We start from the raw sequence: 24,967 nt of genomic DNA, 5'->3' as shown, positions 1-24,967 counted from the left end.
AGCTTTCTCGGGACCTTTAATTATTAAATTTATATAGGAGCCTTCATTGGATTGCTACAGGTTGAATTGCTATAAGAATAAGTGTTTAGTAAGCTTTCTACTAATCTGGAGAGATGAAAGTCTAAGTAGGATGCAATCTTAGCTAATGAATCTAAATTCTTTATCAGTGGCTGTTCTGTCAATTATTTTCACTTCCCATCTGATCTTGTTGTTGTTGTTTAGTCGTTTAGTCGTGTCCAACTCTTCGTGATCCCATGGACCAGAGCACGCCAGGCACCCCTGTCTTCTGATCTGATCTTGGTTTTGCTCTATAAATGGGGGCCTGAATGGGAGGAACCTGAGTTGGAGGAGGAGGTCTCTCGCTCTTCCTTCCTGACTGAGCATAAGATGCCTCTTCTTAAAAGGTTTGGCAGGCAGGGAATACAACTATTTGGCATCTCATTTCTCCCCTCCAATGCTGAACTTTTTGCTTGCTCACTCGTAATCTGGCGATCCACTCAACATCAGTGCACAAGGTCTCAGATCCAGGCAATGGAATCTGAAATGTGATTTCCCAAATTTCAGAATTCGAATAATCTCTCAACCACAAATTAAGACCAATTTAATACAAATTGGTTCCCTTCCCTCTGTTAAGAGGCATGTAAGGTTTCTTCTTACCGCTGATTTGTTTTCCTAGTTACAGTGGTGCTTCGCAAGACGAAAAGAATCCGTTCCGCGAGTCTCTTCGTCTTGCGGTTTTTTCGTCTTGCGAAGCAAGCCCATTAGCAGCTTAGCGGATTAGCACTATTAGCAGGTTTAGCGGATCAGCTGATAAGCGGCTTAGCGGCTTAGCAGATCAGCTGTTAAGCGGCTTAGTGGATCAGCTGATAAGCAGCTTAGCGGATCAGCTGTTAAGCGGCTTAGCGGATCAGCTGTTAAGCGGCTTAGCGGCTTAGCGGATCAGCTGTTAAGCGGCTTAGCGGCTTAGCGGATCAGCTGTTAAGCGGCTTAGCGGCTTAGCGGATCAGCTAAGTGGCTTAGCGTCTTGGGAAAAAGGGGGGGAGGAAAAAACCCCCGCAGGAACTCGCAAGACATTTTTGTCTTGCGAAGCAAGCCCATAGGAAATTCGTTTTGCGAAGCGCCTCCAAAACGGAAAACCCTTTCGTCTAGCGGGTTTTCCATCTTGCGAGGCGTTCGTCTTGTGGGGCACCACTGTATTTCTAATTCACATGCCGTTCCTTTACGTTAACCTTATATTACAATAGGTTTGGGTTGGGTTGTTTTTTTAAAAAAAGCTTATCATCCTTAACAATCAGCTGTCAACTTGACAATTCCTGCACGTAAATTATTTTACCATTTGCAACATCTACAAGTGAGCTTACTCCACAATTTTTTAAAAAATCCACAATAAATCAGTAATTATCGGGGGGGCGCTAGGGACGCCTTGAAAGATGGCTGACAATACCATCTATCCAGCTTGCATGAGGTAATTAGAGGCTGATTATGGGGAGTAAAATCAGTCTCCCTCATCTTCCCAGGGAAGGGGAAGATGCTGCCTTCGCCCGCGGATGCCATAAATCACCCCCAAGTTCGGATGAAGGAGGGGGTGAGAGGCACTGGGCGGAAAGTCCTCGAACAGGCATGGAGCTCCCTGAAGCTGCTTTCAGGAGCGAATCTGGTTGCGTTGCTTAAAAAGAAGAAAAAATCGGAGAAGTAAACGCACATCCTTCAAGAGAGATCAGGAGTGTTTTTATCTGCTAATAATTTTACCACTGAGATGAAGAAGATCGGGACGGCAGGAATAGAGATAACATCAGAGAATCGCAGACATGTTGGTAGGTGGAATGGAACGGAAAGGGGGGGAAAGACTTTTTTTTACTTTTTTATGTGATTAATTTAATAACCCTCCACCTTAAAGAACCGTCTCTGTTTTTATCTGCTAATAATTTATGAAGAAGATCAGGATGGAAGGAACAGAGATAACATCAGAGAATTGCAGACATGTTGGTAGGTGGAATGGAACGGAAAGGGGGGGAAAGACTTTCTACTTTTTCATGTGATTAATTTAACAACCCCCCCCCTTAAAGAATCGACTAACTTGCAAGAGGGGTTAAAAATTAACTGTGTGAAAAATAATATGAATTAAAGGTTTTATTCTGTGAAAGATTTGGAAAAGAAAAGAGGCTCTCTCTGTGACGCAGCAAGAAATGTGACTTGATATGGACAGCCAGACCTTCGCTGCATGATATATGGTCTTAGGGAGGAAGAGCCGTGGATTGGTTATCAATTTGGGATCGTAAATTTGAAAGGCTATTACCCTCCTGGAGGACTAATTTACGATGCAGCGGGTCTGGAAAGTTAATGAGCGGACATTTAGACTGTATTTCATCGGAGGCAAGATGGCGATGTCTGCTCGAATGAATGCCTGGACTATTGGATTTCTGTGAGAGATCTACGAGAGAGCATCACAAAGCCCACACAGAGATATAAACAAGATTGTTTCCAGAACTGTTAGAACCCAATGCTAAGATATTATCAAGAATGTACAATTTGCTGTTGAAATGGAATACTGAGGAAGAAACAGTAAAATCTGCAATGATAAAATGGGCACAAGATATAGGATATAATATTATGTTTGCTGATTGGGAGAAGTTGTGGACCACCGGGATCAAATTCGCGGCATGTAATGCCTTGAGAGAGAATATGAAAATGATGTATAGGTGGTACATGACCCCGGTTAAGCTTGCAAGAATATATCATTTGCCCGACAATAAATGCTGGAAATGTAAAGAAACTGAAGGTACATTCTTTCAGCTTTGGTGGACGTGCCCAAGGATTAAGGCTTTCTGGGAGATGATCTATAATGAATTGAAGAAGGTACTTAAGTACACTTTCCTTAAGAAACCAGAGGCCTTTCTCCTGGGCATAGTCGGCCAATTGGTGTTAAAGAAGGATAGAACTTTCTTTATGTATGCTACTGCAGCAGCAAGAATACTCATCGCAAAGCATTGGAAGACACAAGACCTACCCACTCTGGAAGAATGGCAGATGCAAGTAATGGACTACATGAAAATGGCGGAAATGACTGGCAGAATCCGAGACCAGGGAGAAGAGTTGGTGGAAGAAGATTGGAGGAAATTTAAAATTTATTTACAGAAATATTGTAAAAATTTTTGAATGTTAATGACATTGAAATGAACTGAAGGGGTTCTAGCAACAAGGTAAAAAATAAGATTGGATTGATAATAGATAAATTAATTGGATATGAATTTGCTGAACTAATTCTCAAAAGGGATACAAAAAAGGGAGATGTGAGGAAGTCAGGAAAATAAGTGAATCAAAGATGAGAAATTAAAAAGAGGGATTTTTGTGTTTTCTTTAATGTGCTTTTTCTTTTTTTCCTTTTTTTTCTAAGTTAAACCTTTGTATTTTTTGTATTTTATAATTTTATATTTTTGTGTATGTGTTTTTTCCTTTTTCCGTTTGTTGTCATTCTCAAAACTTAATAAAATATCATTAAAAAAAATAAAAAATAAAAATAAACAAGATTGTTTCTTTCAATCCACTTGTGGAGAGAACTTGGTGACAGAAAAGGAAAATGAGTAACGACAAAGAGTTGAGAAGATGGGACTGAAAACATCATTGTAAACATGAAAGCAGCAGAAATATAGATGATTGGACTCTGGTGGATCGCGAAGCATGGGTATCCCCCACAAAAAATTATAATTTGGAAAACATTTGGACTTTATGATGTGTATTGATACAATTTGGACAAACTGGTATGATATGTTTAATTTGGTAAATGGAAACTTAACAAAAATTATTTTAAAAAATCAGTAATTATCATTTCTAAAATAAATTACTTCCCATCCTTCTGCATGAATGAAAGCCCAATAGTTCATTTTTACTAAGCGTTTCCCCATTTCTTCTTAATTGCATAGTCCATTCAATCAAAGATTCTGTCCAAAATTCTTAAATTCTCAGTTTAGATCTGAAATAAATTGTGTCTTGTCTAAAGACCTCTGGTTTCTATCTTTTCTTTGAGCATCCCAAATTGCCCTCCTATCTCAGCTGCTGTTGAAAGAAGGAGTGGTGGTTGCAGCTGTTATTGGACGGTCAAGACATCATTGGTCAACCTGATATGGTCATTTTTCAGAGGTTGTTCAAGGAAAAGCATAATAAGCATCTTCTGGCCTTCTCCCTCTGTGATTCTCCCTACCTTGTTGAATTTCTTGTTCCACTCAATGGCTTCTGGGTTAATGGTGAACTTTATGCCAGCAGACGTCTCTCTCCTTATATTCCCAATTTTCACAAGGTCACAAGACTTATTGGGAGACATCACCCAGTTCATAATATCGAAGTCCGCTGGCAGCTCCCAGTTCTCATCCAAGCACAGCCTGCCTCTGGAAGTATTCAGACACCGGATTTCTCGTAAGAAAGGATGAAGCTGGAATGCCAGGGGAAAGTACCAGCATTGAGAAACCATGAAGTTAAGATGTCCTACTCACTTTTATGATTTGGGGCCTGCGTGTATATCTCATATACCCTAGAATTCCTATTCAGGCTTTTTTTGTAATATATTAAAGCATTTATATAGAGTGCATATAAAATAACAAGGAGCTTTACAGATTAAGGTTAATACAAAAGACAAGTTAATACATTCTTAAAATCTACAAAAACCATAGATACTCAAAATGTCCTAAAAGTCAGTGTTCATGAATGTGCTTGCGAACAATCACATTGAAACTAGCAGAGAGAGCACAATTTCCGCAGGAGTCCCCTTTAGCTCTAGTGAAGTTTATCCCACAACACAGGGTTCATTGCAGACAAGGCCTTCACAGACCCTGCAATCCTCACCTGAGGCCCTTTTTTGTGTGGCACCTCTATGAAAGATCTGGAGGGTGGCGGATAGAGAATTCACCTTTTCTTCAGAACCAAAGCCATCTGTTTGGTGCCGGCGCGAAGGTTTCGCAGAGCTGCCTGCATTCTGAAGCCTGGTGCGTGCTGAAGAGCGTGCCCGGGCTTTGCGCAGCTCTCCGCAAGCTTGGGGAGACTGGCGCGGCTCCCTAGGCTTGTGGATAGCAGGCTGTTCTGGGGGCTTTTTTTCTTTATTCCCCTCCCAAAAAATTAGGTGCGTCCTATGGGGCGGTGCGTCCTATGGGGCAAAAAGGGGGGGCACCAGGTGGCGCATTGGAAGATGGCCGACAATAACATCTCTCCGACCCATACGAGGTAATTAAGAGGCTGCTATGGGAAGTATGCAGTCTTCCTACCCCCCCCCCCAAGGAGATGGGGGGCTGCCTTGCCAGCGGTGTCCACAATGCACCCCCGGATTCGAGAGAAGGGGGTGCCGGTCCCTTGGCACAAGCCCTCTATGAGGTCGGCTCTTCCTGACGCCGGTTCCAATCAGCACGTGCTGGTTTGCTTTAGCTCGGAATTATAATTGGAAACATATGATTGGAATGAAGTTAAAACACATGCATCAAGCAAAGTTCGGGAGATAAGACTGCTGATTAATAGATCTCTGTGACCGGAGTGACGGATGGATAAGTAAATCAACTGATGAACCACCATTAAGAAACTGTATGTTTGGAATGAAGGGAGGGTGAAGGAAAAAACTTTTCTTTTCTTTGCATTATGTGATATTAATAACCCTCCACCCCAGAAAGAAATAAGATTGTTGCGTTTTACTAACCACAAGCAGGAATTCAAGAACGGTGTGGAGTGGATTATAGTTAAAGAGATGATTGGTAAACAACGAGAACGGAGGAAATTTTATGACGCAGCTAAAAATGGCGTCTCGCTAAGATAGGCTTGTCTAAGAAAGACGAGGGAGGAGGATCAGGACTATTGGAATGTGAATGATGATTGGAATGTGATCTTAACCTGACAGAGCCCTCCTGATATACTTGGCAAGCCTGAGAAAATTAAAGGACAGACCGAAGATTAATTTTTTATGGGAGCGTGGAATGGCGGCTGTCCCTGAACGATATGATCTTTGGATAGTACAAAACCCACAAAGAGGATGCCTGTCTCTAATCTGCTTGTGAAGATTATCAGAGATCGCAAAGAAAGGAATATAGGATGACAACAAGAAGATGAAGAAAGTAATAAAGGACTATCTGGATTGAACTGGATAGAACTGTTTAATTAAAGCAGCAATATAAGTGATGTTTGGACTCGTTCGGAGCTTGATGTATGGGTACCCCGAACAAAATTTAAAATTTGGCTGTATAATTTGGAACTAATGTGATTTGGATAGTGTGATGTGATTGGCCTGTTAATAAAAATTATTTTTTTTAAAAAAAGGTAAAATATAATAATATAATATAATATAATATAATATAATATAATATAATATAATATAATATAATATAATATAATATAATATAATATAATATAATATAATATAATATAATATAATATACATTCCCCCAAATTAATATTTCCTTACTAATTAATATTAGTAATAATAATGAAATAAGTCAAGCCAGAGGCTCCTCCCAGCTTTGCCTTGCCCTGCCTAGTGGGCGTGACCACTCCCCACTAAACCCCACCCCGCCTCTCCCCGCTTTCCACTGCTGCCTTTCGTGACCCATTGCCTTCCCCAGCTCTACTCTCCCCACCTCCTTTCACAATGACTTGTCCAGATTGGTGTAGGCGGCCTGCCACTCCCGTGAGCCACTCCCATGAGAGTTCCGTCTCCCCTCTCTTCCCGCTTGCCTCGCCTGCCCCTAACCCTATTCCTAACCCTGGCCAGTGCAATAAAATTCATTGGATCCCAGTCAAGGCTTGGCTAAGGTCAGTTGCTACTCTTTGGAACAGGGAGCAGAGCTTACACAATACAGAAATTAAAATAACAGACTACGGAAGATGTCTTTAATGAATTTCTCAGTTTATTTATTTACAAAGCTTAGGAGAACGAAATGATGTGAAGTGAGCTTATGAATGATAGCGCATAAATGCGGGAAATAGAGCATAGAAAATTGAATACATAGAACTGGCATAACCAAACAGTATTGTTGAATATTAGAGCCGATATGGTTAATAGGTAGTATTGACAAAGGAAACAGACTAAAAACCTAACCCCTTTCTCCCTCCAGCTTATCTGGTTGTGAGATAAATATAAGTTCCCCAAACACAAAATTATTAAAGATAATAGTTTACAAACTAAGGGCAGTAGACCAGGACTCATTGTAGTCCTTGGCAAGGCAAGGTAGCAAAACATTTCCTCCCATCTTAGTGTTCATGTCAACAGGACTACACAAAACCCGGGCTAAGAATGAACACAATCTCTTTCAGAGGTGGAGAAGGAGCAACATGGATGAGTAGCTATGTTTCCTTTATGCACTTCTGGGCATCGGGAACATGGACTATTTTAAGAATCAGATGTCCCCTTAATTCCTTGTTGTCAGGTGCTCCTTTGTGTTCAGATCAGGCCTCAGCACAATAATGTAGCACTTGGGAAGGAAGATGCAGCCCAGAAGCCCAGCACTGGAGGCCAACATAGAGAAGATCTGCACGGCCACCATGTACCTGCCCTTGGTGCTCAGGTAGGTGGGCACAAAAGACACCCAAACACTGCAGAAGACCAGCATGCTGAAGGTGATCAGCTTGGCTTCGTTGAAGGAGCCAGGCAGCTTCCTGGCTAGGAAAGCCACCGTGAAGCAGGTGGCAGCCAAGAAGCCCAGGTAGCTGAGGGCAACGTAGAACATGGTCACAGACCCTTCGTTGCATTGCAGGATGATCTCTTCCAGATGGGAGCGCATGTCGGGCTCTGGGAATGGGGGAGAAGAGCCCAGCCAGATGGTGCAGATGAGAACTTGCCCCCCAGAACAGGAGATGACAATGGAGTTGGCCAGACTCTTGCCCAGCCATCTCCTCACCCTGTTCCCGGGCTTTGTGGCCAAGAAGGCCAGCACCACCGTGATGGTCTTTGCCAAGACAGAAGAAACAGCAACTGAGAAGATGATGCTGAAGGCCGTTTGTCGGAGAAGGCAGGTCTCTTTCCTTGGGCGCCCGATGAAGAGGAAGGAGGACCAAAAGGAAAGCAGGAGGGAGACGAGGAGGATGTAGGAGAGGTCCCGGTTGTTGGCTTTGACTATGGGAGTTTCCTTGTATTTAATGAAGATTCCCAACACAATGCCTGCTTTTAAGGACAAGAAGAGGGCAACGGAAGCTAACACCATTCCCAAATATTCTCCATAAGTCAGGAAGGTGGTAATCTTGGGGACACATTGATCTCTGTCCTTGTTTGAATGGTGATATTCTGAGCATTTGGTGCAATGTTCTGCATCTGGGGAAGGGAAAAAGAATGGCTGCAGCATCACTTACACCCCTAATGATCTGTGCTTATTACGTTTTGAAGAAATCCTAGAGATTTCTTCCTTATGATAATTCCTTTCAACTCTCTTCCAGGATGTAATGAAGGGAATTAATCCTAAAGAAGTTGAGGAAGGAGCCACATTCCACAATATCTGCAGAATTCTCACAAAAAGTGTGTGAGACTGGATTTCTGCCCTGTGCTTACTCTCTCCAGAAATACCTTCCCCCTTGGAGTCACCCACCTTCCTGGGCGGAGAAGGTCCCTTCCGCACACCGAGCACAAGCATAGCAGCAAATGGGCTTTCCTTCTAGAACCACCTTGGCATATCCAGGTCGACATCTTTCTGTACACCTGGAACGAGGTACGGCCTAACCAGAAAGACAAGAAGGTGCAAGATAGAGGAACAGTTAGGAGTATTTGTGGATATGTAATTCACTCATAGGGACGTTGGTGGCACTGTGGGTTAAACCACAGAGCCTTGAACATGCTGATCAGAAGGTTGGCGGTTTGAATTCCCACGACTGGGTGAGCTCCCGTTGCTCAGTCCCTGCTCCTGCCTACCTAGCAGTTCGAAAGCACGTCAAAGTGCAAGTAGATAAATAGGTATCGCTCTGGCGGGAAGGTAAACGGCGTTTCCGTGTGCTGCTCTGGTTCACCAGAAGCGGCTTAGTCCTGCTGCCCACATGACCCAGAAGCTGTACGCTGGCTCCCTCAGCCAATAAAGCGAGATGAGCACCGCAACCCCAGAGTCGGCCACGACTGGACCTAATGGTCAGGGGTCCCTTTAAAAGGTAAAGGTAAAGGTACCCCTGCCCGTACGGGCCAGTCTTGACAGACTCTGGGGTTGTGCGCCCATCTCACTCAAGAGGCCAGGGGCCAGCGCTGTCCGGAGACACTTCCGGGTCACGTGGCCAGTGTGACAAAGCTGCATCTGGCGAGCCAGAGCCGCACACGGAAACGCCGTTTACCTTCCCGCCAGTAAGCGGTCCCTATTTATCTACTTGCACCCAGAGGTGCTTTCGAACTGCTAGGTTGGCAGGCGCTGGGACCGAGCAGCGGGAGCGCACCCCGCTGCAGGGATTCGAACCGCCGACCTTTCGATCGGCAAGTCCTAGGCGCTGAGGCTTTAACCCACAGCGCCACCTGCGTCCCCCTTTACCTCTACCTTAATTTACACATAGAGTGAATTCAAATGGATCTCTGGAATGCAGCCTTTGACCCCTCATCAGGGTCCTTTCAACCCCACTGACCATTGGGTTGACCAGAATATCTTGTTCTTCATAATTAGTTCAGGACAACTGAGGTTTGCACCACAGAACTCTGTTTCCTCTTCTCCATTTACCTGCTTCCCTACTTAAAAAATCTTCAAAGAAAATGGCAATGGAGTCTGAAATGTGATTTCCCCAAATTTCAGGATTCTGATAATCTCTCAACCGCTGATTAAGACACATTTAATATGACTTTTCCAAATAGTGGTTTCCCTCACTCTGTTCTTGAGGCATGCAAGGTTTCCTCTTGTCGCTGATCTATTTCCCTAGTTATTTCTAGTTCATATGCCATTCCTTAACATTAACCTTATATTGCAATAGGGTTTTCTTAAAAAAACTTATCATCCTTCACCAACAGCTGTGCACTTCTTAATTCCTGCACGTACAATAGTTTAACATTTGCAACATCTACAAGTGAGCATACTCCACAAATTTAAAATTATCATTTCAAAAATAAATTGCTTTGCATCCTTTTGCATGTATGAAAACCCAATAGTTCACTTTTACTAGGTGTTTCCCCTTTTCTTCCTATCTACGTAGTAATTCTGTTGAAGATTCTGTCCAGAATTCTTAAATTCTCAGTCTGGTTCGGAAATAGATAGTGTCTTTTCTAAGGACCTCTTGGCTATATCCTTTCTTTGAGCACCCCAAATCCCCCTCCTATCTCAGCTGCTGTGGAAAGGAGTGGCCGTTGCAGCTGTTATTGGACGGTCAAGACACCATTGGTCAACCTGATATGGTCATTTTGCAGCAGTTGTTCAAGGAAAAATATATTCAGAATCTCTTAGACTCCCCTCTCTGTGATTCCCCTTACCTTGTTGAATTTCTTGGGCCACTCAATGGCTTCTGGGTTAATGGTGAACTTTATGCTAGAAGACGTCTCTCTCCTTATATTCCCAATTTTCACAACGACATGAGACTTATTGGGAGACATCACCCAGTTCATAATATCAAAGTCCGCTGGCAGCTCCCAGTTCTCATCCAAGCACAGCCTGCCTCTGGAAGTATTCAGACACCGGATTTCTCTCAAGAAAGGGTGAAGCTGGAATGACAGGGGAAAGCACCAGCACTGAGAAAGCTTGAAGCCAAGATGGATATCTCAGTCCTACTCACTTCAACCTCTTATGATTTGGGGCTGCGTGTATCTCATGTAGACTGGAATTCCTATCCAGCCATTTCTATTACTACAGACCCTGCAAGTGCCCCAATTTTCCAGGGATGTCCCTGAATTAGAGACAGTTTTTCATTTGATCCCGAAATTCCCCACTTTTCCTTAGAATGTCCCTATTTTCATTTGAGAAATGTTGGCGGATGTGGAATTATCCAACCCACAAGCTGTCCAATCCTATATCGGGAATTTTTAAATGTTTAATATTTTAGTATGGATTTCTTTATTTAGGGAGCTGCCCAGAGTGAGGAGATGTATAACTGAAGAAGATGTATAAACAGTGCTATTTTTCTAGAAAAGAACACCTCCCTCTGAGAATGGCAATGGCACCCACGTCAAAGGTGTCAAAACTGAGTTCCAGCGATTTCCCCTCTGAAAAAAAGCCCTGGGTATAGGCAGTAAAGGACGCAGGTGGTGCTGTGGGTTAAACCACAGAGCCTAGGACTTGCTGATCAGAAGGTTGGCGGTTTGAATCCCTGCGACGGGGTGAGCTCCCGTTGCTCAATCCCTGCTCCTGCCAACCTAGCAGTTCGAAAGCACGTTGAAGGTGCAAGTAGATAAATAGGTATCGCTCTAGCGGGAAGGTAAATGGCGTTTCCGTGCGCTGCTCTGGTTCGCCAGAAGCGGCTTAGTCATGCTGGCCACATGACCCGGAAGCTGTATTCCGGCTCCCTCGGCCAATATAGAGAGATGAGTGTTGCAACCCCAGAGTCGGCCATGACTGGACCTAATGGTCAGGGGTCCCTTTACCTTTATAAGCAGTAACATTATCATTATGGAATGGGCCGTCTATTTTCAACATAGTTGAATACCAATGTTGGGCGGTATGCTACTATTGCTAATACTAATAGTAACTATTATATTTTGCAGGTTTATCCACAGTCAAGATCAGCATCTGTGTGGACTGCAGGTTGCAAAAAGGGGAAGGAAATACCTGCCACGGCTGTAGCCTTGCATGTCCCCATTGCTCTCCTTCTTCCACCATCAGCCTCCTCTGGGATCTAGATGAAAGCGAAACATGCAAGGCCTGAGCCACAGCGTGAACGTTGATGTAAGTGCCATAGCTGTCTAGAAACAAGACTCTCTCAGGCCCCCATTGGGATAATGGCTCCAGTTTCTCCTCCTCTTTGCATCTTATCCTGCCTTTCACGGACAACAAATGCTTTGAATATGAACACTGAAACGCTTCATTCAAAGAATCCACAAGATTGGACGGCGAATTATAGTTGTCACCTTTGCTGCTCCTTATTCTGGTCTGAATTGCAAAGGACAGAGAACCATGGAGGTACTGGAAGTCATTTGGAGGGATGTAATAGCCAGTTCCGATTTCTAGCAAAGCTGTTGTGATCCAGACTTTTGCCCCTATTTCCTTCTCATATACTATGTTTATTGCCAGGAGTAGAACAATGCCCATTGCATTGGTTACATAGTAAAAAAATACCCCAACTTGTCTCCATAGGAAAAAAGGTTCCCCAGGCCTGATAAATTGATTTGGATCATTTTCTGGTACTCTTTTTGATAAAGCAATGCAGATCCCTTTGCTGAGCATCAGAGGTTTCAAAGCGCTCACAAATCTTTCTCCACTGTCATTGTCTGGAGTGAAGAGGCCAATCCACGTCCATCCAAAATACAGGAGCAATTCAACAATCCCCTGGTACTGACTTTCCTCTTTGGGACTCATCCGGTAGACAAAAGGGAACAGGGTTTTACCTTCGAGAAACTGGGCAGTGAAGCCATAACTGATCTAGCAAGGGAAGCAAAAGATCAGCAATTTATTTTACTTTCATCATAACGGGTATTTAAACATATGAAATGTCTGATATCTATCTAAATCTCTGCTGGCTGAGGCTGATGGGAGTTTTAGTCTGAAACATCTGGAGGTGTCAACTTGGTGAAGGTTCAGTTTTGAAAAAGGGATGTTGGATCCATCGCTCAGGATTTTCCCATTTTTAAAAATATCCCCACTTGACCCCTCCAAAGAGAAAATAGAATTTTATGCAGTCGAAATTCTCTGTCCCTCCATGCTTTCCCACTAGTTAGTTACCTGTGGGATTTTGTAGATGCCTGACAAGGCTGAAATCACTCTTGAGATAAAAGTGTTGCTTCTTTCAAGAACAGCCAGCAGGTGATTCTGTTCTCCACAGTGATAATTGGGAATATTGCATCCACTGCCTGCAAGCAGCTCTAGCATGGCGTCCGAAGTCATTCTTGCATCTAAATAGTTCTCATAGAGGTTGTAGCCCAGGGTGATGTTGGGCAAGAGACTGAGATCCTGGTTAATCTCTTTGATGGTGAGCGGGAAAGACAACATGTACGAATAGAGCCTAGTTGACTCCCTGCAACAAATGAATCCTTTAAAAAGAGTGAAACTGATATTCATATGATGGGGGGGGGGACATTATATGATCCAAAAAGATTAGTATTTATTGATTAATCCTATTGCATTAATATCAAACCATTTACAGTCTAGTATAGAATAAAAATAAATAGAATAAAGACATGCTGGCCACATGACCTGGAAGCTGTATGCCAGCTCCCTCGGCCAATAAAGCGAGATGAACGCCGCAACCCCAGAGTCGGCCACGACTGGACCTAATGGTCAGGGGTCCCTTTACCTTTACCTATAGAATACAAATTTGCAGATCTCTGCTCCATGACCGGAGCTTTGATGCAAACAGCACACAGAGCTGTTCAACAGTGGAACAGACTCCCTCCGAAGGTGACCATGTGTCATGGTCTAAGAGCCTGAGATCCTGGTTGATCTCTTGGATGGTGAGCAGGAAAGACAACATGTACCATGAGAACCTAGCTGACTCCCTGCAATAAATGAATCCTTTAAAAAGAGTGAAACTGATATTCATATTAATGGGAGGAAGGAAACATTATATGATCCACAAAGATTAATATTTATTTATCATTTTACATTAATATCAAACCTTTTCCTGTCTAGCATAGAAATTTTTTTGGAAATCTCTGCTCCATGACCGGAGCTTTGATGCAAACAGCACACAGAGCTGTTCAACAGTGGAAGAGACTCTCTCCAAAGGTGACCATGTGTCATGGATGCTTCAGGTGTGATTCCTCTGGGTTCCTTCCATCTCTGCAATCTATGATTCTATTATACTGTGTTCTATGAGTAAGAAATGAAGGTGCCCCTCAAAATGTGTGATATACTGGGAAGCTGCTCCATAGGCTGCTTTTGCTGCAGTGGTCTTTGGTTTCTTCCAATGGGCTAGACTATAGGTAGATAACAGACAATTTTATTGAAGGAGGGGAAGCACCAAATACCTCAGTCCCCTTCTACTTAGAAATGAGGCCTGGTGGCTTTCAGGTTTAAATGTGTGGTAAAATTTATAATTTGTCCATATTTTGGATCAGTGACTCCACCAATGAGGACACCCCCTGGTCTGTATTATTTTATATAATCATTTTATTTGAAGCATATCATTCCTGCTCTTCTCTCATAAATATCCACCTATTTTCAAGAGAGATTTTTTCATTCTGAGATGTAGGTGTCCTGTTGTGTTGTATAAAGAGAACTGTGATCCAAATAGAATAAACATAAAAATATTAATCTCAGTTGCTTGGAAATTGCTTGAGTTTCATGCCACCCTCTGGGTTAGGAAACAGGTACCTACTTTGTCAACCATTGCAATCGTTAGAAATGAGACCAGTTGTGTGTGTGTGTGTGTGTGTGTGTGTGTGTGAGAAGAAAAGGAATAATTCCTTTTCACATTTTAGACTCCACTAACAAGGAAGTCTCCTGACTCATATTATTTTATTTATCATTTCAGTTAAAGCACATATTTCCTGCTCTCCAGCCACCTAACGTTAACCTGTAGGATTTAAAAAATCCATTTTTAAAACTATAGCATTCTTTAACGACAATTTGTTGATGGTCATTTATAATATTATATCATTATAAGGATATAATAGAAGAATGCAAGAATGCCAATGAATCTGGTCAGTGTTCATGAGTTGGCACTGAATTTCCCCACCTACAGGAAGCCATGAAATTCAGATAATTTCCAGAGCTCAAAGGTAGGAGAGTTTTTCACTAAGGAAGACCCAGGGAACAAGGAAATGGGAGAGGTTTGGGTGGAATCTTTTAGTGGACCCCCCAGCTCCCATCAGCCCAGCCAGCAAGACCAATGGTCAGGGCAGGGTAGTCCTGCAACACCAGCCCTTAGCTCCCCAGCCTTGAGAAGAAAGCTATTTCCTTGATAAATAGGAACCACTAGAAGGACTGGAGGACCATGAAACTGTGAAGTACATACTTTTCAATCCTGGCCACGGGTGTCTGAGAAAAGACGTATGGAGTTTCCTTATATAAGCGTTTTGGAGAGATGATCCCACTGATGAGAAAGTGTCCAGGCCGGTAGTAATTGCGAGCATCCGTTTCATCCCTGACCAAATTCAAGGGGCATTTCGCCTTGTGCTTCCAACAGACTCCAAAGGGCATCATGAGCAGCAGAAGCAGCAACAGAAGGAGCAGGGATCTCATTCTGGCTCTGCCTCCTCCTCCTCTTACCTACCAAGGAGGCAAAGCAGAAGAACCCAAAGACTCTTGCAAGGCCAGACTGCCTGGGCTTTCCCAATCTGGGTGGTTTTCAACTCTACCTTCAGAGCTCGGAAGCCCAAGGCAGGCACACCCCTCTTTCGCCAGCTCTGCATCTTGACTCAGTCTGTCTCCAACACAGGAAATATTCTCTGCACCAACTTTTTCTTTCCCAGTCACAGTTCAATTAATATTGCCATGCTGTTGTTGCTTTCCGAGTCTTGTGCTACCCCCAGAAATATCTCCTGAGCTTTCAGAAGATGAGATGACTATAATTTTGATTATTCTAAGTGGAATAAGTTTCACCACAATAACTTTCTGGAGTTTTGAATGGCTCAAGCGGCAGGTGCAGAGCTGGAGAAAAACATGTTGGACAGAAGTCAAGGGGAGTGTTTGGGAGTTGGAAGTTTGGCCTGAACTTTGCTCACAAGCACCAAAGAAGGAGCTGGATCCGACCATGGCCTCTCCTTCCTTGGAGGTTTTTAAGCAGAGTTTGGATGGCCATCTGTTGGGAGCTGGAGAAAAACATGTTGGACAGAAGTCAAGGGGAGTGTTTGGGAGTTGGAAGTTTGGCCTGAACTTTGCTCACAAGCACCAAAGAAGGAGCTGGATCCAACCATGGACGCTCCTTCCTTGGAGGTTTTTAAGAAGAGGTTGGACAGTCAGGGATGGACAACAGCCAAATGAAGGGGTCCCAGCATTGTATCCTAGGCATCGTAAGCCATTTTAAAATGTGGGGTTTTTTGGGGGGGGGTATTATTGGCTTGTTGTTTTTATTTTGATTATATTTATTGTGATTTTATATTTTGCTTTTGTTCTGTGAACAGCCTTGAGACCTCCAGCGATAGGGCGATATATAGATTCAGTACATCAATAAATAAAGGAATAAATATGAATACAGTAAATAAAAATCAATCAATGGAGAATGCTGAGAAATACCACCCTCAGTACTGTGAACGGGATACATGGTGGTGGGATCTTGTTTCCTGGAGGCTGCTAGAGACTGAGACTGGTGGAGCCTGCGATGGGGAGGGTTTTCTCAAGCCCACCCTCTGGTCGCTTTGGGTGGGTCTGGGCTGCTTGATTCCTGCCACTCTCTTCTGGTCCTCCCCTGAAGGGAAGTAGCTCCTTGGTGGCTTCGAAGCCACTTCAAGTGAATTTCCACCCCATCTTTGAAAGGCTTCTCCAACAGAGGGAAGCTCTCTGGGGTTGGTGGAGGGGAGAAAGGTTGTCCTGAGCCTTAGACGCCCCTTCCCCTTTGACATGTTTTGGGGAAGGTGAGCTTCTGTTGCATATGGAACCAACTTGCTCCCCGTCTTTGAGCAGAAACATCTCTACACATAAACAAATTGTCTGCACACAAGCCAGGCTAGCATTCTAGCAGCTTTATTATTTTTTATCAATATTTGTTTGTTTGTTTGTTTGTTTGTTTGTTTGTTTGTTTGATCTGTTTCATAAAATCCCTGCCCCACTTGATTGGGCCAATAACCCCTAAAGCACTTTATTTTTAGATAAGGCAGGACATTCAGAAAAAAGTTTACAAACATTAAAAAAGTTGAACATTAAACATTAAAAAAGTTAAAATAACAAAACGAACTGAAATTGTATCAGCTTCCTAAGAATCTGGGTGGATGCTATATTTATTAAATTTATTTTTAAAAAAATATTTTTTATTAAGTCTCCAAAGATATTCTAAAACACTTGTCTACCTACAGAGTTATTTTTAAAACAACTAAATACATAATTGCTTCTTGACTCCCCACCCCTCTTGATGTTTGTTTTATTACAGTACTCCTTTTTATCAGCTGTTTTTAAAAACATGCTTAAGTTATCTTGAAGGGACAGGATACCCAAATCCTGTCTGTGAAATCACCCCAGGCTTCAATAATCACACCAGGCCTCAAAACTGTCCAAAACTCCCTTTGTCTTCTAAAAAATCCAAAACGGCTTTTCTCTGCTCTCCTCTGCTCTATCACAAGATGCTGTGCATAGGCAGAATGTTACTTTTAAAGGCTATGAATAGGCTCTGTTCATAGCAGGCCTGAGAAACTGAACCACTCTCATTCCCCTTTTCCTGGGAAGAGTCCAATAGTCCCAAGACAGCTTTCTGTTCATGCTCAGAGGAACTCATGGGGCAGGACTCTGGAAGGAGGAGAAAGGGGGAGGGATCTGGAATGGGTATATATGCTTGTGCACATGATTGTGAAATCGTGCATATGATTGTGAACTCGTGCATGCTTTTGTGACTTATCACACTTGCTCCTTCTACCAGTTCATGGATGGCCTTTTCTCCGAAACTATTCCTTGAGTGTCTGTTGACTCCCACATCCCTTTCCCAGGCGCAATATTTTTCCCAACCAAGGGCAAAGCCTCATAAGGCTACATTTCTTGGTGCGTTTGGCCAGGAAAAACAGATTCCCTGAGGATAAGGGATGTGGGTTCAAGGCGTCCCTGCGGTGAACAGCTCGGTTCGTGTCAGCAGTTCCAGTGCACATCCTGCCAGGTTCGTGGGAGGAATTGCCACCCGTTCCTGAGTGGACACACTGCAAGGACCGGAGAAAAAGCAACGGCCGAAAGAAGGTACCTCGAGGACAAAGGTAAGCTCCACAGGGTTAGGTGGGAGCAAAGAGAACTTGATCAGCTCCGCCAGCAGGGTAGAAGAAGTGCCACTGGTTTTGGTTTTGCCCAGAAGAAGCAGTAAAAGGTCTGCTGGGCCCCGGTCGAAGTCTAAGCGCTGCCAGTTGGTTGTTGGTTTTGCGCCCAGAAAAAGCAGCAAAAAGGGTGCTGCTGGGCCCCGGCTGAAGTCTAAGCGCTGCCGGTTGTGGTTTTGGTTTTGGTAAAAAAGGGGATTGAGGGAGGTGCATGGGTTTCTGAATGTGCGTGTGGGGACACTCCAGTGAATGTTTTGAGTGTGTGAGACATTGAAAGCAACGTGTGGTCTGTGACTGAGTGAGGGAAATGACGTTAGGAGGAGGGAGTGTCCCAGTATCCCAAGTGTTCCAGGGTCACAGGGTCATGGAGAAAAAGCAGTAAAACAACTCCCACGACCCCCCCCCTGCGAAGTTTCCTAAACAAACTGGAAAGATGCCACAAAGGGAGAAGATTGGGGATTTTAAAACCTTATGAAAAATAGACTCCAACACTTATGTGAAGTTCCTGACCGTCCCCCATGGCTTAGGAAAAGCAAAACTGTGATTAGCCCAAGCCAAAACTGTGCCCAGTATGGCAGCAAGTACAAGTTAGAAAAAACAGCAGTCTTGCCAGACTCAGAAGAGGAAGGAAGAATAATTAGCCCCCCCTCCACCCTAGGCAGCAACTGCACCAGGGCTAAATGAGGTTCCCCCTACCCAACCCCCAAGAGCAAAGAGACTGAGGAAGAAAAGACAGGAGAAAAGTGAGGAAGAAGGTGATATGGAGAATGAAGAATTCAGAAGGTGAAGTGGACAAGCAGTCCAAAAGAGCGTTTTGGTATGTAGAACCTTTTAAAAAAAGCAGAGCTGGCTAGAAGCAGCACAATGCAAGGAAAGAAAGAAACAGAGCAGAAGGCTTTGAGAGCCGCATGGGACAGAACTGTTAAAAAAAAGAGACAATTAAAACCCGAGAGGTTAAAATCCCTGGGATTACAATATTGACCATTGAGAAAATCTGCAAGATACATGCCCTCAGGGCAGTGGACAATACTGATGTTGCAATTGAGGCAGCTAAAAGTTGCAATTGTGGCAGCTAAAACTCCACTTTGATGGCCCCGCCCCACCGAGTGTAGGACCCCCTGGAGTCATCCGACGCCCAGGACCACGGACCTCCAAGCACCCTAAATCAGAATCCTTCTTTCGAAGAGGACCTGGCCAAAATTAGGGGTTTGTCTTCAAGCAGCCAGCAGCCAAAAATGTAATCCTGGAGGGTGTCCACGGGAGGGGCAGGACGCCTAGGGAAGAAACCAGTGCGCCATATGCAGACAAGAGGGTCATTGGGAAATGGAATGCCCACAGGCCCCACGCCCGACATACCCCACCCCCACAGGCTGGGAACAATAAGATTTCTCAAAAATGATTTCTTCTCATCTCTGTTCTTGCTAAAAGACTGTTACAGTGGAAAGCAAGTGAACAGACTGCTTCTCATTCACGCAAGTAACAGGACATTAGCTTTTTTTATTCCCTTTGTGCCAGGCGCTTGGAGTAGCTTATCTCTTGGCTGCTACCCCAAGAGGAAAATGCTGCATTCTCGACTTCCGGGTTGGCGCCTCCGGCAATGGCGGAGCTCCTCCGATCGGGAGGAACTTGCTCCGTGGAAAGTAGGGTCTGAACCACCACGGCAAAGCTGGAGACCCACTGAAATCACAGGCGGAAAAAGCCTGTGAACTTGGGATTCGGCGGGCACCTTTCGCGCCTCCCCTACTCGCGGGGAAACCCTGTTTTGGGGATCCGGAGCGACGTGGGGTGAGCGGCGCGGCGCTTTGAATTGACTGCTTCTTTCACGGAGTGAAGCCGCATTGCTGTTGTCGGAGAGCGCTGACTTTTTCGATCATTCCACCACCGTATTACTGGCTGGATTTGTGTCAATAAATCAAAGAGTGCCAGTGACAATCTGCAATCGTACGTTCCCAGCCCAAACCGTTACACCTGAGTCCACGCCAGGAACTTTTTCTGGCTGCAATGTGGGCTTCAGAGGGGGGGGTATCTGCATGCATGCTTCACCCCCAATTATAGTGCTGGCCCAAGTATACCAGCCTGTACCTTCTTGGGACGAGCAGCCTGTGCCTTCCTGGGACGAGCCTTTTTAAGAAAAAGGCTGTTCAAAGATTAAGAGGGGGGAATGAAGGAAGGTGAGGACAGGTGACCTCACCTAGGCCCGAAGTCGCCCCCCACCAAAGCAGGCTCAAAGCTTCTCAGAGCTTTTCAAAATCATTTTTCTCAGCAGTTAAAAAGCATTAGCTAAGCATCGGAAACATTCCGCTGGCTGTAACTAAAAAGATTACAACAAAGGTAGGGAATACAGTCCATTGTTTCTCAGGCCTTTCTGATGCCTTCTGGCCTTGCTAAAGAACCACATTGCAACTTACTTTCTGTCTGGGAACCATTCCAGAACAAGAGATTGAAACATATCTGAACACTCTGAAACCCCTTTCCTGGGAAGGGTGCCAAGAGTCCCAAGAGTCCCAAGACAGCTTTCTGTTCATGCTCAGAGGACTCCTGAGGGAGGAGAAAGGAGGAGGGAACTGGAAAGGGGTATATATGCTTGTGCACATGACTGTGAATTTTGTGCATGCTTTTTGTGACTTATCACACTTGCTCCTTCTACCAGTTCATGGATGGTAGAAATAAAAGCCTTTTCTCCAAAACTATTCCTTGAGTGTCTGTTGACTCCCACTTCCCTTTCCCAGGCGCAATATTTTTCCAATCTGGGTGAGCCACTGTGAAAGGAGGTGGGGAGAGTGGAGCTGGGGAAGCCAATAGGTGTCAGAAAACGGGGAGAGGCGGGGCTTAGTGGAGAGTGACCACGCCCACTGGGTGGGGCAAAGCAAAGCTGGGAGGAGCCACTGGCTGGACTTATTTCATTATTATTACTAATATTAATGAGTAATAAAGTATGAATTTGGAGGGAGAGGAATACATTAAATTACATTAGTGTGCGATCACTGCATTACTAGGATATTTCATTTCAATCAATCAGATCTTTATCACGGTAGTAGACCAACATCAGTAGAGTCTAAATGTACAGTCATTTACAATCTGTAAAACGTTTCGGAAAGCTAAAAAGTATTAAACACAAAGTACATATAAAAGTCTAAAAGAAGCCAAAAGAAGGATTTGGGAGCATTAAACGGATGTGGAAGAGCTTAAAATGTTAGTATATAAAGACTATGGCTATCAATTTACAGAGTACTCTGATATGAGTGTTCATTAAATCTAGTTTGATGATGGTGATGATGATGATGAAAAGGTGTTGCAATGGAGGAGTGCAGGGAAAAGAAAACTCCTGGCACGCATTCTTTCTTGCTACAGAATTAAAAGATTTCTCCGCTTTTCTCCTTCTTTTTCTCTTGGGTGGTGTGTTCAGCGGTGACCCTCAGGGCAAACAGGTCCCCCCCCCCCCTTAGAGGAAATGGACTGATCGGAACCTGGCTGTGACATCGGCTCAGAATCCCAACCTCACTTTGCAGTTGAAGCCAACCCCTGCCTTGCGCAGCAGCCTTTGGGTGCCTTATCTTGTATTAGACACCCTCGGAACGGGCTTGGCTTCGTATGCGGTTTCATGCAAGAGTTCTTGGAGACTTGTCTCCTGTTTGCTTGGCCTAACGTTCCACTGAGCTTTGTACTCTGTTGTCACAGGACTCGGAACAGGGCTACGGCCAGCAAGCCTGTTGGATCAGGCCCATGTGCCATGAAGCCCAGAGGCCAAGCAGATGCCTGGGGGAAACCTCTAGGCAAGATCAGAGCTGTGGGCATGAGAGTTTGGAGAAAGTAGCAGAATACCTGAGAAAAGCCATGAAACTACATGGGCAAAAGACTTGAGTGGTACTTTCTAACCTTACTAGGCCTGTCAAGTTTTATCTCAAAGCATCTCCTCCTGCAAACCTCCTGCCAATTGTGTCAATTTACATCTTCCTGTCCTCCCTGCATGCCAGTAAAGATTGTTTGATTATATTCTTACTGGGTAAAAAGATCTGTGTATTGCTGCTATTTTACTATCTTAATAGACCCAACTTCCATATCATTCATTGGGTGTTATTTAGAAATAACCTTAGTCCTGAATGCAGCATTCATGGGCCATTTGGGATATGATAGCGACACATTTGGTCCCTCAGCTCTGGGGATTTCCCTGGCTTTAGCAGTCTAAATAGGTGTCCTGTTTTGCCATGCCTCTTTTGCCAAGGCAACATGCGTAGTTGTCTTGGGATTCTAACTCCATAGATCTTCATTTTGCATATATCTCAAATGCTGAAAATGGATTTAAAGCAGCAGCAAAGGGCACAAGCCCCTTGGGCTTCATGTTCAACGTGTATTTCTTTATCGCAGCCTGTATCCCAGGGGATACCTGATCAAGTCCTTTGATCTTTCTGAAGCTAATCTGGGATCATCCTGTCTGATTTTGCACAGTCATATTTCCTAGGAAATATTGTGCACTTCCCTCTCCAAGCTGAGTGAATGGTAAGTGAAACCTCAAATGTGATGTACAGACCCTTCAAATGCCCCTATTTTCCAGGAACCATCCCGGATTTAACTCCGCATCTGCTGTTTGAGCCACTCACGGCTCCCGGAAGTTATCAAGGTGAGACTTCTTCTACTTCCAATTATCGAAATCATAGTGATTTCCTCTTCCAGAAGCTCAAGAGATATTTCTGGAGATTGCCTAATTACCAGGCACAGCAACAGTGTGATGTTGTTAATTGCACAGTGGCTGGAAAAGAACATTGGTGCAGAGAATATTTCCTTTGCCAGAAACCGACAGATTTCTCCAAGATTTGTTGCAGGTGAAAGGCTGAGGAGAGCAGGGATATGTCTACATGGTGCTTAACACCTCTGGACATTGCCCAGATTGGGAAAGCCACTGCAGCTTTCGTCTTGCATGATTATTCTGCTTGGCTGGCTCAGGGCATCAGAGGAGCCACAGGGGAGGAGGAGGTGGAGCCAGAATGAAACCTTTGCTGCTTCTCTGGCTATTTCGGCTGCTAAAGATGCCCCGTGGACTCTGTGGGAACCAGAAGGCAAAATGCCCCTTGAATCTGATCAGGGATGAAACTCACGTACAAAATTACTACCAGTACCAGTCTGGAGATCTTCTCATTAGTGGGATTGTATCTCCAAAACATTTGCACAAGCAAGTTCTATATGTCTTTACACAGACACCCTCCCCCAAGACTGAGATGTAAATAATCATCCACACATACCCTCCAACATTTCCCTGATGAAAATAAGGATGACCTATCCCATAATAATAACTTTATTATTTATACCTCACCCACCACTCTGGGTGGCTTCCAACATAGATAAAAGCAGAAGAAAGCATTAAACATTAAGAAAACTTCCCTATACAGGGCTGCCTTCAGGCATCTCGGGGGTCGGATAACAGCATACCCTCCAGCATTTCTCTGGTGCAGAGAGGGGCATCCTGAGCACGCCTCACAATATTGTTATGAAGATGGAAAGAGAAAGGGAGAAGCATGGTCATCAGCTGAAACTCAATGGAGGAAAGGTGGTATGTCGATGAAAGAAATAAACGATAAAATGATAAGAAACGAAGTGTCGGGGGTCAAGGTAAAGAGGCGTCTCTTCAGCATCCAGCAGCAATTATGCAATAAAGATGACAGCGTAGAGCCCCTCAGCTATGCCCTAAACCACAAGGTTGCTCTGGTGACCAAAAGTGAGAGAACACCTGCACACCACATAAACAACTTTAAAAAGTAATAATCAAACTATTTTTGCCCCTCTTTCCCTGTTGCACATTATCATCTCATGACCTCCCCCAACAGCAGCATAGATTTTCGGAATGTAGTTGTACACAGCTGGTTCTGGATGTAAGAGATGCTGAAGAAACTCATCTCCAGATGCAGAACATTGCACCAAATACCCAAACAAGGACAGGGAGCAATGTGTCCCCAAGATTACCACCTTCTGGGGGTATGAAGAACATTTGGGAATCATTTTAACTTCCATTGCCCTCTTCTTGTCCTTAACAGCAGGCGTCGTGTTGGGAATCTTCATTAAATACAAGAAAACTCCCATAGTCAAAGCCAACAACCGGGACTTCTCCTACATCCTCCATTGATATAAATGCTTTATGAGTCACTGATAAAGCATTTACATTAATTACCCAAGATTACATCCTACTTAAACTTTCATCACTCCATACAAGTGGAAAGCTTACTAGACTCTCAGTCTTATAGCAATTCAACCTGTAGCATTCCAATGAAAGGTGCTATATAAATTTAATAAATAAAGGTCCTGAGAAAGCTGACTTGTTTGTTTGTTTGTTTGTTGAATCTATATACTGCCCTAGACAAGGTCTCAAGGCGGGTCACAGAACAAAATTAATATATAAAACCAGAAGATATATAATCAAAATAAAAACAACAACCCAATAACACCCCCCAAAAGAACCACATTTTAAAAGGGCAAAAGGATGTCAATCAAATCAACCAAAAAGGAACGTTTTTGCCTGATGTCCAAAGGTGTATAAGGAATGCGCTAGGTGAATTTCCCTGGGGAGAGCATTCCACAGACGGGGAGCGGCTGCAGAGAAGGCCCCGTTCTTGTGTTGCCACCCTCCTGACCTCTTGAGGAGGAGGCACACGGAGGAGGGCCTCAGAAGATGATCTCAGGGTCTGGGTCGGTTCATATGGAAAGAGGCGGTCCTTGAGGTATTGCAGTCCTGAGCCATTTAAGTCTTTATAGGTCAAAACCAGCACTTTGAATCGGGCCCAGAAATGAATTGGTAGCCAGTGCAGTTGGACCAGGATCAGGTATTGTTTACTAGCTGAAGTTTCCGAACAGTCTTCAGAAGCAGCCCTACGTATAACGCATTGCAGTAATCTAACCTTGGGATTACCAGAACATAGGCAAAAGCAGTTAGGCTGTCCCTGTCCAGATACAATGAGGGGGGAAAGTATTTGATCCCCTGCTAAATTTGCACGTTTGCCCTCTGACGAAGAAATGACCAGTCCATAATTT

The 24,967-nt window shown here is 44.1% G+C and overlaps 2 protein-coding genes across 12 annotated transcripts in view; one reads left to right on the top strand and one right to left on the bottom strand.

The window, feature by feature from the left end:
- Nucleotides 1-13,359, bottom strand: part of LOC310835574 (vomeronasal type-2 receptor 26-like) — a 31,072-nt gene extending 17,713 nt beyond the window's left edge. Inside the window, exons 1-5 of one of the 3 annotated variants that reach the window (XM_083720320.1) lie at nt 12,786-13,359; nt 11,676-12,485; nt 10,388-10,615; nt 8,547-8,673; nt 6,390-8,275 (exon numbers count right to left, since the gene is read on the bottom strand). In XM_083720320.1, coding sequence (XP_083576446.1) covers nt 7,377-8,275; nt 8,547-8,673; nt 10,388-10,615; nt 11,676-12,485; nt 12,786-13,121 — 2,400 coding nt within the window. In that variant the 5' untranslated portion in view covers nt 13,122-13,359 and the 3' untranslated portion in view covers nt 6,390-7,376. Of the gene's footprint in view, nt 1-6,389; nt 8,276-8,546; nt 8,674-10,387; nt 10,616-11,621; nt 12,486-12,785 lie in introns of those variants that run through there. The other 2 variants (XM_083720321.1, XM_083720322.1) reach the window with 2 other exon arrangements.
- The window catches only part of LOC310835566 (vomeronasal type-2 receptor 26-like), a 76,273-nt gene that overhangs the window by 41,651 nt on the left and 9,655 nt on the right, over nt 1-24,967 (top strand). The gene's annotated exons all lie outside the window — the stretch shown is intronic.

This window comes from Podarcis gaigeae, assembly GCF_964106915.1.
Source record: "Podarcis gaigeae genome assembly, chromosome: 18".
NCBI lineage: Eukaryota > Metazoa > Chordata > Lepidosauria > Squamata > Lacertidae > Podarcis > Podarcis gaigeae.
Note: the sequence above shows the minus strand (reverse complement) of the source record. Positions and strands in the feature narration are given on the sequence as shown.